Genomic DNA, 12,720 nt, shown 5'->3' with positions numbered 1-12,720 from the left:
TGGCACTTAAGTTTAAATGCCTGGTTTTTGAATTACGAAATTTGACATTAGCCTTATACTTAAGCCAAAAAAAAAAAAAAACATGTTAGGACAGTATGTTCGCGGGCAAGTCCTCGAGGATTTGGCATGAGAGAGTTTATACAACATCAAGGAGGTTACAGACCACGGGCACACGACATGCAGGGCAAGGGTCACGAAGGGACCCAAGAGCTTGTTGATCCCACACCCTGCTCGAGGCTGAAACGAAGATGCTCGTCGAGGGACTGAGATTGTGGCACGGCACGCCTGGGCACCCACACGATTCAAGTGCCGGTGCCACGTCCACAGTGCCCGATAGCCAATGCCGCATACAAGATGCAAGTTCTCCAGCTTCACACGCTGTGAAACACCCACTTCCGGAACCAGTGATATCGTGAGCGACTCTGAAGACGTCGTGCTTTGTCCTTCAGGAGACCGCGGTTTATCACCAGAGTCTAAAACATCTCATTCGAATGAGTGAAACACTTGCTGTTAGTAGAGAAAATAAATCCAAATTTAAAAAACAAAAAAAAACAAAAAAAAAACAAAAAAAACAGAAAAAGAAGGTTGAGATTACAGGTTACTAGGTAGTTGTACCAATAAAATCGAATGAGACATCAACTACGCTTTTTTTTCAAGGAAACTAACCATTTCCTTTCAAACTAAAAATAACTCTTTAAATGTGTTTCATGATTTTATAAAAAGGAATCTTTACTAAATATGGAATTTGAAAGCAGAAAATAGATTGGATCAAGTCTTTATGAGCTGAATGCTTGTAATGTACACTTCATGTGCATCTTTGAACTTGATCAGTTTCCCCTCTCAAACTTCTAATAGAAACTTGTCCGTTTTTCACTCATCTGTGGTATTTGTTACATAAATTTCTGAAATCTTAGAAACCTGGGTCTGAATTTAGACTCAAGAGTCCAGAATTTTCCTGAAGAAGAAGGAATAAGGGAAAGGCGGCTTGTCGCTCTTAATTTCTCTATAACAGCTATCATCTCAAAAAAAGCATCCAGTTAGAAAAACGAGGATAGTATTTTACAGTTTCTAACAGAGCTTGAAATAATTATGCCGTTTATCCTCACAGAACGCCAAGGACAAAGCCACCACTTTGAGGCTAAGTTACAGCTGCAAAACTGTGTTCCGTTTTACAGGTTGGGGCAACTGAGGCTTAAAGGGGTCAATGAGCAAACCTGCCCACAGTCACTAAGCTAGTACGTGGCTGGTCCAGATTTCCCACACTTGAGCCTGGTCCCGAAACCTGAGCTGTCTGTGGCCCCCAAGCCTGTAAAACAGGGTTCAGTGTCTAAGCTAATTCAGGCTTAAACTATGGGTAAATACTGTAGAGGAAAGCCCCAAATCTGCTCAAAAAGATGCAGTTCTGAGACGGTAACAGAAAAACTGCCTCCCTTCCTTCTGGACAGCATGAAATGCATCAAGAATGGGTTGCTTTTTTTTTAGGAGACTTTTTTTTTTTCTGGAGTGAGGGATTGTAATTAGAAAATTATAGAGATTATAAAGCAGTGGCCGAAGAAGAGTATCTCTTGACGAACGAGAGAGAACTTTCACTTTCCTTCTGACCCTCAGTAAAGCTGGAAGTAATTAAATTCCCTTTCAGAAGACCGGGTCTGTGTTGTTTAAAGTAACCATAGACTTGTAGAGTGCAGATGCTTGCTTCAAACCACAGCACGGCGAGGCTTTCATCAGTTCGAGATCCGTCCCGGAGAAGACCATCTCGGAGTGTCCTTGGCGAGTGGAGATGCTTACCAAGGCATCTGAGGACCTGCCACTCCCGAGGCGAGGCGTGCTGCGTGCATCCGGGACCCCCAGGAGGCCCTTCCTCCCAGGGCCCACCTCCCGCCCTCCACGCAGACACTTCCTGCGAGCGTGCTAATGGGCCTTAGGAGGGCTGCTTCCATAACCACCCATCTGTCACTCTCTAACAGACCTGATTGGCAAGCACTTGTAACAACTGACATCTGTTCTTGCTTATTGATATGCAGATTTATGGTAATTGCTATGAACAATAAGACACAAAATTACCTAAGGTGAACATTAAATTAAATTTTCATGCCCTTCTCCTTATAAATAATTTTTTTTTAAATCTCAAGTTTCAAGTAGGCATATGGCGCCTCTGTTTTCTGCATCATTTCTTCATTCTGAGGACCTTCTTTTCCCAAATAATGACTGGAATGGCGAATCCCTGTATTCCCAACTTTTCCTTTCTCCCACTTCCTTTTTTTTTGGCCATCCTGATCTTGGCACATTGTTGGATTTCATAAAACTTATCTAGTGTTGTGTATTTCTCGTCACCCAGATTATCGCCGCTAGTTTGGGGGGCGCCCATCCAAGGAGGGTGCTTTCTTTCGTGAGGTCCGAAGTGGTGGTTTTTCTGCTGGAAGAGACTGTTTGCCAAACCGGAGCGAACTTTCCGGGGGACGCTCCCCTTCCAGGGCCCTTTCCGGATTGTCGTGTGGGAGCAGCCAAGAGAGAACGTGGACCTGGGCAGGCCAGAGGACCAGCTGAGGCAGGCAAGGGCAGGTGCACTCAGCACACTCACACTCACGCACACTCACAGACACGCCAAAGGAAGAGCCCGAAAAGAACCAGGAATGCGAATTCAAAGCAAGCAGAAGGCCACTATGGAGACGGCCCGGGGGTCCCAATGCTGGCCCAGCACCCAGGGACGGAAGCAGAGGCCGGGGGCAGGCGTCTGCAGCCACCCAGGTCCGAAGGGACGGCGATGCGGTCCACGTGCCAGAAAAGTCTGGGGCAGTTAAGGACACAGAGAGAATGAAACCGAGCAAGCAGGTCCTCACAGAGCCTAGGAGCATAGGACAGGGTGAGGAAGAAAGGCCTTGGCATTGAGCAGAAATGTGGGGTCAGGCCTGGAAATGGGGACCCCTCGCAGAACAAGGAAGGAAGCTGGCCCGTCCGCCACGGAGCACCGAGCGCCCCTGCCCAGGAATAAGTGGTGAGGGCGCCGGCCCTTGTAGAAGGATGGGCGCCGGCCTCCTCCCCACTTACCCCCAAGTCTTGGGCTGCCCAGGGCTTCCTGGGCTTCTGCCCCATCCTCAGCGAAGCAGACACTGCTGAGAATGAGCCTCTGAGTCTGCGCTGTTTCCAGAAACAGACGAACCAGGATTATTCCCGTCCTTGGCTTCTCCCCGCCCGGGGGCTCTGGCCCATCATAGCCACTCAGTGACCGCTGGACGAGTGAGTGGACAGACGGGCGGGCAGGTAGATACGGGTCCTGCCCTCTGCCGGTTCTCCCCATCCATCCCCTCCCCCCACGGGCCCCCCAAAGGCCGCAGGTGCTGGGCACCCCAGTGGCCTCTCCACTCATCCCCTCTGCCTCCTTTGGCCCATTTCCCTCTTTCCCTACGGTGTGACTGTAGAACAGCGTCCGCCTCCCCAGTGTGGCACCCAGAGCCGAAATCCTGCGGCCTGGGTTCTCCAGGTGAAGAAGGGAGAGGCTGCGCAGGAGGGCGGGGGGCACGGGGAGGGGCCCACAGGGCCTGGCCCGGGTCCCCAAGCCGAGAGGGCGGTGGGCTAGAACCTGCATGCTGCTGGCCGAACTCTGCGACCCGTGGTGGGTGTCGGTGGGCAGGGTGAGGAACACACGGCTGTCGTGAGTGTTCGGAGGACGGATTCACTACCAGCTGCCGGAGCCGTATTTACTACGCTGTAAATACTAAAGCGCTAACGGAAAATGGAGAAAACTAGGAGGTCGGCTGGGTCTGTGGACAGTCCTCTTTCTGGCAGTTTGAGCTAAGTTCACACTGTCGTTACCCGGGTCACTCGTTCTACATGGAGTCGTCTGTCACCTGCTGTGTTGACAGCAGTGGTTGGGGGGGGGGTTGGGGCGCAGGGCTTAGGTGGACTTGATCATGGATAAGACAACATCTCTGTCCTTGAGGAACTTAGTGCCTGGAGCTGGTGTCGAAGTGGGACATGAGGAACGGAGCCCGCCAGGGGTAGAGACAAGACCAGGGAGCTCGCGGGTGACCCGCAGGGGGCGTGCGTGTTAGATGAGGCCGTTGGTCTCGGAGGGCAGGCGGTCTGTCGGAGTTCCAGGCCACTGACCCTGAGGCCTGAGGCCTCGGCTGGACCTGAGCCTCTGACCCCAGTGGGTGGGCGAGGCACCTCCCGGCTCTGGGATCTGCCCTGTGGGCATCCTGGCGCTTGCCTGTGCGGGTCCGCGAAGATGTCCCCAAGGACAGCGGCTCTGCGCCCCGTTAACCGGTGCCAGATGTGCGTGGTGGTTTTGGTTTCGGCACCGAACCCTCCTGTCTGCGCAGCCAGCTGTTGGGGACATCGTCTGGTCCCCTGGTTTACATCCTTAACGCGTTCGAGGAAACCCGAGCCACTCGAGGGCCGGGAGGGGCAGCTGGGCCAGTACCCACGTTCCTCACACCTGGCACGTAGCTCGGAGCCCGCGCTGGCGTCCCGGCCGAGTGCGAGGTGCATTGGGGCGCCTTCCAGAGCCAGCCTTCGCCGCGTCCCGGCAGGTCCGCCCTGAGGCCAGCTCCCGTCGTCCCCCGGGTTCTTCTCATGCAAACCCGGACGACGAGGCCAGCGCCTCCTCAGCCCGCATGTTCTCAGACGCGGCCCCGGCTTCGTCCCCGGCTGCCTGTGCTTGGGGACGCAGGGTGCAGTTCACAGGGCTGCCAGATGCTGCGTCCAGCCTCTGAGACTCCCCAGAACTAGGTGGGCCTTGAAAACCAGGTGTCTGGCCTCCGCCCTAAGCCCACGGGGCTGGGCGCCTTCTGCAAGAAGACGGTACCGCTCTGAGCAAACGAGAGCCGGCGTGGCGGCAGCGATGGCAAGGACTCAGTGGTCAGTCCTGACCGCGGGGGGCGCGCGGGCGGCGGCAGGCGGGGGAGCCTGGCAGCCTCGCTCGCTCTGGGCCGTCCTCAGGCCGAGGGCGCCTCAGCAGGGGCTCGGGACTCTCTCAGGCACGTCTAGGACATTCCCTCACCCCTCAGCCACCCCGACTGTCTGTCATCAGGTCCCTCCCCCCAGCGCAGATCAAATTGGCTCAAGAGACGTTTGCTAAGACGTGAGAAGGTAAAAATTAAGCTGATTCCTTAACTCCAGTATCTTCTTACGTAAAATCCCTTCATAAGAGGAGAACACTGTTGTTTCCTGCTTCTCAAATGTACGAAGTGAATCACAGAGAAAGACTCTGAATGTTCAGAGAACTTTTCAACTGAGCAGGAGAAGGGGGAGGAGCAGAAAATATTCTGAAAGTGCTTACGGGGGAAACGCAGGCCCCAAGCCGGCCCGGGGCATGGACGGGCTCCCTGCGACAGACCACCCCCACCCCCCCACCCCTCCCCCTCCTCCTTCCCCTCCTGACCACGCCTCGTGTTCTTGCAAAGTTTCGGTTCTCTCTGCTGTTTTCCTCAACTTCCACTAGGCACGGATTTGTTCTAGCTAAAAGCCATCCGTCCTTAAAATACAAATACCTTTAAAATGCAAATACAGATATTTCACAAGTGAAAACAGAAGCCACGGTCATTTTCATTTATTCATTCGCTCGGTCATCAGCTAGTACTGGAGTTACTCTTGTGGACACTTCTGGAGTTCACTTTTAAAATAAGGCTGGAGAGAGAAATTCGGCAGCAGCAGTGACAGCGCGGCTGGCGTTTGCTGGGTGCTTCCACTCGCTGGGTGCTGGTCCCTGTGCCTTATCAATAATTTGCATCCATCACCGCATTTCATCCGCACAACTGCCCTGCGAGGTGAGACGCAGTTAACGTTAGCGCTCAGCACACAGGAAATGGAGAGAGGGGTTGACTGCTTCTCCAGGAGCGGCAGAGCCGCGAAGCCCACCCAGCTCATCCTCAGAGCTCGACGCTGTCGCTCCCGTCTGGTGGGGCCGTGGAGCGTGGGGACCGAGGCCCCCCGCGGCCCTCCTGGCCGTGGCCAGTCAGGGGCGTCCCCCGGCCCCGAGCGGGGCTAGCACGGCAGCGCCACAGCGAGCCGGGACCCTGGCGAGGAGGCCGGTGGCTAACGCGCTTTCTCTCGCCCTCACAGGCATGAACGCTTTGCAGCTGCAGAACCTGGCCACACTGGCGGCGGCGGCGGCCGCGGCCCAGACCTCAGCCACCACCACCAATGCAAACCCTCTGTCCACCACGAGCAGCGCCCTGGGAGCCCTCACGAGCCCCGGTAAGAGCCCGGGGAAGCGGGGCGCACAGGGCTGCACGCGGCCGGGGCCGGGGTTCGCCGACTTAGCGTTTATTTGTAAAGAGCCGGAGTCCAAACGTGCGTGCGTCTCTTCCCCAAGGATAAAGCAAAGACGAGGCTCCGTCAGAGCCCCCCCATTCTCGCACATGCACATTTGTCACAATCGTGCTGGCCGTGAAGCCTCGGCGCCCCGAGCGCCTCCATCTCCGGGTCACGCTTTCTTCTCCTGTCATTTTTTTCTTTTTTAAGCGGTTTAAGAATTCTCTGTTAAATCCCAAAGTCTCCACTCATCCCAGTTACTAGTCACCCCAGCTCCACCCTCGCGTTTGATTTCGAAGTCCGCGTGGCGTGTGCGGGGCCGTGCTCGGCGCCCATTCCTGGTCACGTTCCAGGCCGCGTCCCTCAAAGCCTTTTCTCCCAGCAGTGCCGTCGCCTTAGTCCAAAGCAGATGCCATTTTGCTTTTCGTACCAGCCAGACACCATGTGGTTGCCTGGATACCAGGCCTTGTTTGTTAAGAAACGTCCGCCTGGCTTCTCTTCCTCTCTGAGTCTCCGAGACCTTGCCGGCTGACCTCCCCTCCCCTCCGGGCCCTGGAGCTGGGCTGGACGGGCTCCAGGCCGAGCTCTCTAACTCTGAAAACCCCGTGACCCTCACCGGCCATGCCCAGAAGATGAGCTAAGTGTCGGAAAAACTTTTATGTGATAGTGCAGGGCTTTCTGTTAGAATGGGAGACGCAAGCCCAGCACATGGCGGACGGCGAAGCCGCCCCTGGCCGGTTGGTGAAACTCGATCGAATGCATCTCCCTGAGCACGGTGCTGAGGGAGACACTTGGGAGACCCTTGGGAGAAGCCGGGGGTTTGTGCTGGAACCTCCGAGCTGCAGCCCGTAGGTCCAGTCACTTCATTCTCCAAAACGTCTTCAGAAACGTGCCGCGGCTCCGTGTGGCCCTCATCTCGGGCAACACACAGCATCGCTGAAAAAATCAATCGACTCGGTCGTTTCTTAGCCCCAACAGATCAAATTGTAGCTCCAATGCAATGATACCTTCGTTATTTAAAGAAATCCTTTAGCACTCCTTTTTAAGAAGTAAACATTTTTGACATAAATTGCCCCTGATAAAAATAATCGTGATTTTTTTTTTCTTAAAGCAAATTTAAAAATTGACCTCCCTAATATGTGTTCTATAAAGCAGACTGGAAAGTATTTTCTCAAATGAGAAGTTTCGTCTCTCCTGGAGAGACCGCGCGATGACTGCATTAGGATACCGCAGTGCCACACGCGCATTTTATGGACTCTTTAGTCAGAAGCCGATATTTTTAACTATGTTTTGGAGAGAAGAAAACTAAAAGCGACTCAAAATCTGAACACCTTTTTATTTGCTCATATAAAAATGAAGAGGATTAGTTTTGTTTTTTTTTTTAAGGGAAACATTAACTTTATTTTGGCAAAAATAAATTTTTGTAATTTTTTCTAACCTTGGCCTTTATCTTCTCTCCCTTTCATTAAAAATAACCAGCAGAAACTGACCATGTCATTGGTACCAAGATAGAAAGTAGACTCTTTCGTATGAAAACTGTTCCTTACCGGGCAGAGAGCCATACAGCCCAGTTTGGACCATCAGCCCGTAAAGTACTTAACCTTGATATGTTTGATAGTGTGGTGACATCAAAATTATTCCATCGTTCTGGCACTTAAGGGCGTGTGGCCTGTTCGCCTGCGAGGGTTCATCTGACTTTATTAAAATACGTTCTTGGTTGTGGTATTTGGGCCGGAACGTGCCTGGGGGAATCAGAATCAGTATTTGAACGTTTCCTTCTCCTTTAAAAGACTCGTCAGTCTAAGAAGCCAAGTGCAAAAGCAGCTGTGAGACGATCGGTACGATCGTGTGACTGACAGATGACGCTTCTTACGTGTCAGTGTGGTAGTAGGTGCTGCCCGAGGGGCTGGGGTCACAGCATTGGGCAGAAGGGACGCGCTCCCTGCCGTCCGGGGACTGGGTGGGGCAGGTGTGGGCCTCGTCGCCGAGGGTCACGGGCTGTGAGGAGAGAGTGAAGGGGGTGGAGGGAGGCTGGCCCTCTGTGCCGAGGCGACGCCTGGGCAGGAACCAGAAGCAAGGGAAGCAAGTCACGCGGAGGTTTCGGGGAAGGGCCTTCGGGCACAGGGCAGAGTCGGTGGCGAGGCCGTGAGGCAGGCGGGAGCCGCGGTGCCAAGCGCAGGGCGGGCGGGGTGGCGGGTGACCGGACCCACATCCATTCCCTCCAGGATGGTCAGGAGCACGAATACGTCACAACGTTCTTAAAATGCGGGTACTCGGACAGCCTAGGAAGAGAGCCACGGGAGTTAAGGACCTTTAAACATACTGGACCATGTTCAGATTGTGCCTGAGACCTTAATGGAAGGGAAAGTGTGTCCTGAGATGTTATTTCTTTCCTTCCTGCTCTTCTGAGAATTCGCCACTAGCAAAGTGTCCTTTCCCCCTTGTTCTTAACCTGACATCTGCCCTCCACAAATTCTGGTAAATCCCGCTAACCAGGGTGTCATTGAAAGTGAATTTCCTCTTCTCTGCTGAGGGATGCTTTGCATAATAGCTGAAAGTATTTCATTAGTGCCCTGGAGTGTAGCCACAGAAGTGATTTAAATCTACATTTCAATTATATTTTTCTTAAGTGTAACTAAAAAATCTGGCGTTAAAGTGAAAGTAAGTTGTTTGTCAAATTTTCATCAGGGACTTTTTCAAAGTCACAGAGAAATGCGGTCAGTAGAATCCATGACTCCCCTTCATCAGAGCAATTTCCAGGGTCATAAAAGGGGCAGGAAGCAGTTCCCGAGGCCAGCGCCCTTACTTACTTTTTAAGTAATAAAAGCCTGGGCTTCCTGTTGCCCCATGAGCAAGTCCAGTCAAACCTAACTGCACCGCTCCGCTCCTGCACGGGGCTGGGACCTGCCCTGTTCTTTTAAGACGTCTTATGCTTCAGACAAATCTGTCTAGAAAGGAAAGGGACAGTTCAATCCCCCAACTACTAATTCTTTTCATAATTGTAAATTTATCATTTCAATTTTGCATATTATGAAAGTCTCCCTACAGCATTATAAATGATTTTAAACCATCTACGATTTAAAACATGAAAGATTAAGCTTTAATTTTTGTTTAAAAAAAAAATCCCCTTAGGCAATATATAGGTTCCTTTGTTTCATGGCCTTGAAATAAAAATTAAAATGGTTTAAATTGCCCATGGTTAGAATAAATGTTTCATGCAATTATCAGATGGTCGTGAATAAAATCAGAAATTAACTCATGGAAGAATAAAGACCAGGTAAATGCATAATATGTTCTTTATAACTTTCTCCCGGGTCTTTTGAAGCCTAATTTAATTGTGTTTCCTGTCTTTTGTTTTGATAGGATAATTTTTCTTTTGTTTACTTCAGTCTCCTATTTAGTTAATTAATCGTTGGGTCATTTCTTCTTACCAGTTTTGAACCTGTTTTTGAGGAGTGTGTTTCTGTGTTGGTATAAAGAGGCAAAATTATCTCTAAGGCAGGCAACTAGGTCTTAAAGAAAGATAGTAATACTTGTCCCCTACTCAGCTTGCAGAGTTGTTGTTTTGGCCTGATAATTTTGAGAGCTTGGGAGAGGGCATTAGTCTTACCACACATGAACATTTCTTTGGCATTTTCTGTCTAAAAGATAATGTTGTGTTCCCGTACCAGATAATCCGCTGACCTTCTCTTTCCTTTATTTTAAAAAGCATGTTTTAAAATTCTCCAGATGCTTCTGTGAGTGCACTCAATCAAGTGCACACTTCAGGGTAATAGATAATTTCTTTCGGTAGCGTGAGGCATTTGAAAATGCTAAGGAAGCATTTTTCCGTTCCCTCCGCTGACTTCTCAAGTAGTTTTCACTTTAAATTCTGGGCAGTACTTTTCCCCCATCTTCGAGATGTCGCCTGCCTCCTTGAAGGCTGTGAGAGACGCACGTCCCAAGGAAATGGTGAGGCTTCTTTGCGGAGTGTTGGAGGTTAAGGGAGACAGCTGTCTTCATGCGGTTCAGGCCCTTTCTGTGCTTTTCACAAACGGACCAGGAGGAGGTCACCTTCGGAGTCACACACCCGTGTCGCCGGGGCAGGCGTGGAGAAAAGCAGCCAGCCGAGCAGCTGGATGCGCGGTGGGAGACGCGAGGTCATCCCCAAACCCGGCAGCGTCACGAGAGGCTCTGTCTCCCCCTCAGCGGGATCCGCACGCTGCCCGTCCAGCGCCCACGTCGTGTGAAGAGATGCGGTTTACAAGCCGGTGACCCCCACACTCTCAGGCCTTCTGCCTTGCGCAGGGCAAGTACACGAACATCAGTTGGACCCTGCATTGCCCCCTCCAGACCGTCACATGCAAGGGACAGTAAGACAAGGTGTGGGGTCCGCGAGGGACAGATGGACAGAACAGGCGCTGGGAGAGGCCACCCACCCCCTCGAGGACGTCTGCAGCGACCCTTCCTCCACAGACCCGTTCCTGCCCGCGAAGTGTGTCCCCACTGTCAGCTCACTCAGTGCTCGGCCCCCCGAGCTGTCTTTGCAGCCAGCCTCTGTGTAGCCACAGACGACCTTGCTCTCCACGCCCTCTCGGTCCCTCCGACAGGTCCCCTCTTCCTCTCCAGGTGACACCACCCCGGACGAGGCCCTTGCTTTCCCCTCCTCTCTTCTGCTGGGACAGCCCCCTGCTCCGTGTCCATTTTGCACACTGTTCACACGCTTTCCATGTGGTCCTCCATGGTGTCGACAGGAGTAAACGCACTCCTGAGCATGGCATTCGAGGTGCTCCCAGCTCTGCCCCCCTGCATGCCAGGACGGCCAGTGTCCCCCACGCAGCCCACGCTCCATCCAGATCGGGTCACTTCTCGGCCCCTCCACCCCCGAGCACACGGCCAGCCTTCACGCCTGGGTTCCTGCTGGCTTCTCTGCGCAGACGCCGTCTCTCATTCCCACCTGTGGAAATCCTCTCTGCCACTAACTTACTGCACTTATTTATCACTTCGGAAGATCCATGTAAAGGTGTAAAATTGGCATACAAGTCTCAGATATCTCATGCAGTTGAACAGCAGAGTGACAATGTTCTTAGATATATGTTTGAAAGCCCTGCATTCAGCCTAGTCCAGGGGGCACTGCCGGGAAGGAACCCCAGTCCGTCATGGTGATATTGGGCAGGGCCAGTGCACCCACCTGTGGACGGCTGGCTTGGTTCTCGAGGAATCCGGAAATGGCCACCCCTCGCAGGTGAAGACTCAGATCTGGCAGGTTTCCGAGGAACGAATCGATACTGGTTTGCATCAGAACAAAGCTGTGGGGAGCAGTCTCCTTATTCCAGGAATTTCACCGAGACTGGCTTTCAAACTGTCCTCGGGCCCTGATGTATAAAGGCATTTTATTTTCAAATGAACCGTCTCCTCTCGTGCGGGTGTCTGCAAGCCCGCCCTTCAGAAGCGCCCCTGATTTCGTGGGCCTCGGCGCACATCCATGGAACTTTCCGCTTACGCTCCGCTTGAGAATTTTATTAATTCAGGGACCAGTTATCCTTGCCCTCCCATTTTTCTCCGTAAGGCCGTCTTGTTTCATTGCTTATTATCAAGGAAAAGGAGTAAATCTCAAAACAGTTCTCCTCTGCATCAGCTAGATGTTTAATATTTTAGTCAGGCAGAGAGTCAAGTCAGTCGTCGAAATCAGTCGTTTATTTGTGGGGTGGAACCAAACAGCTTGATTCCCTTACTGCTGCAGAAAGGGAATTGGCAGCCCTTTCTCTGCCCATGTCTTAGAAGTTTCAACATTTTGTGCTTTTTTTTCCTAGAAGGTTTCCATGTGTTAACTTTTCTTGACATTACAGGACTCACTTTATTTTCATCACTGCTGGTAGAGGTTGGACATTATGTAAAATGTTCCATAAATGTCACTATAGTGACTTTAATTTCCTGATATATTTTTCATCCACTCAACAAATATTTATTAAGCATCTACTACTATGTACCAGGGACTATTCTAGACATTTGAAACATATCAGTGGGCAAAGCTAACAGAAGCCCCAGCCCTCAGTTGTTTATATCCCAGCATTAGCTATTTAAAAAACCTTATTTTACTCAATTCTCACTAGAGTAAAATAATGTGGATAGCCTTTAAGTGTAAATGATAACTTGACACCCCTTTGAAAACCTTTTCATGGCCGGGTTGTGAGCTAGACCGCGGGGAGGAGGCGGGAAGCTCCTCTCTCCCCTGCCCCTCCGGGGAGCCCTGCCGCCTAGTGAGGCAGGGCGCTCTGAGGCCAGCGGGCGTCGTCAGAGCAGATCAGATGGGACAAAACCAGGAAAAAGGGGTCCTTGGCACTCTGCGGCTTCGCAGCAGAGCATTTCACGGAAACCAAACATTTTTAAAGTTCTTAGGCATTTAAAACATTTTAGAAAAAAAACCACATTTGGTAGTGGTCTGTCTTTCTAGTAAATGGTTCTTTGGTCATCGATCATCCTGCT

General features: G+C 51.6%; 1 protein-coding gene across 28 annotated transcripts in view; it reads left to right on the top strand.

Moving 5' to 3' along the window:
* Positions 1-12,720, top strand: part of CELF2 (CUGBP Elav-like family member 2) — a 718,856-nt gene that overhangs the window by 674,657 nt on the left and 31,479 nt on the right. For all 28 annotated transcript variants that reach the window (XM_036227159.1, XM_036227131.1, XM_036227123.1 and 25 more), the window contains one exon: positions 6,064-6,198. In XM_036227159.1, the coding sequence (XP_036083052.1) occupies positions 6,064-6,198 (135 nt within the window). The remainder of the gene's footprint in view (positions 1-6,063; positions 6,199-12,720) is intronic.

This window comes from Rousettus aegyptiacus, unplaced genomic scaffold, assembly GCF_014176215.1.
Source record: "Rousettus aegyptiacus isolate mRouAeg1 unplaced genomic scaffold, mRouAeg1.p scaffold_m13_p_10, whole genome shotgun sequence".
In the NCBI taxonomy this organism is placed as follows: Eukaryota; Metazoa; Chordata; class Mammalia; order Chiroptera; family Pteropodidae; genus Rousettus; species Rousettus aegyptiacus.
The sequence above is the reverse complement of the archived record's forward strand: the minus strand, read 5'-3'. Positions and strand labels throughout refer to the sequence as shown.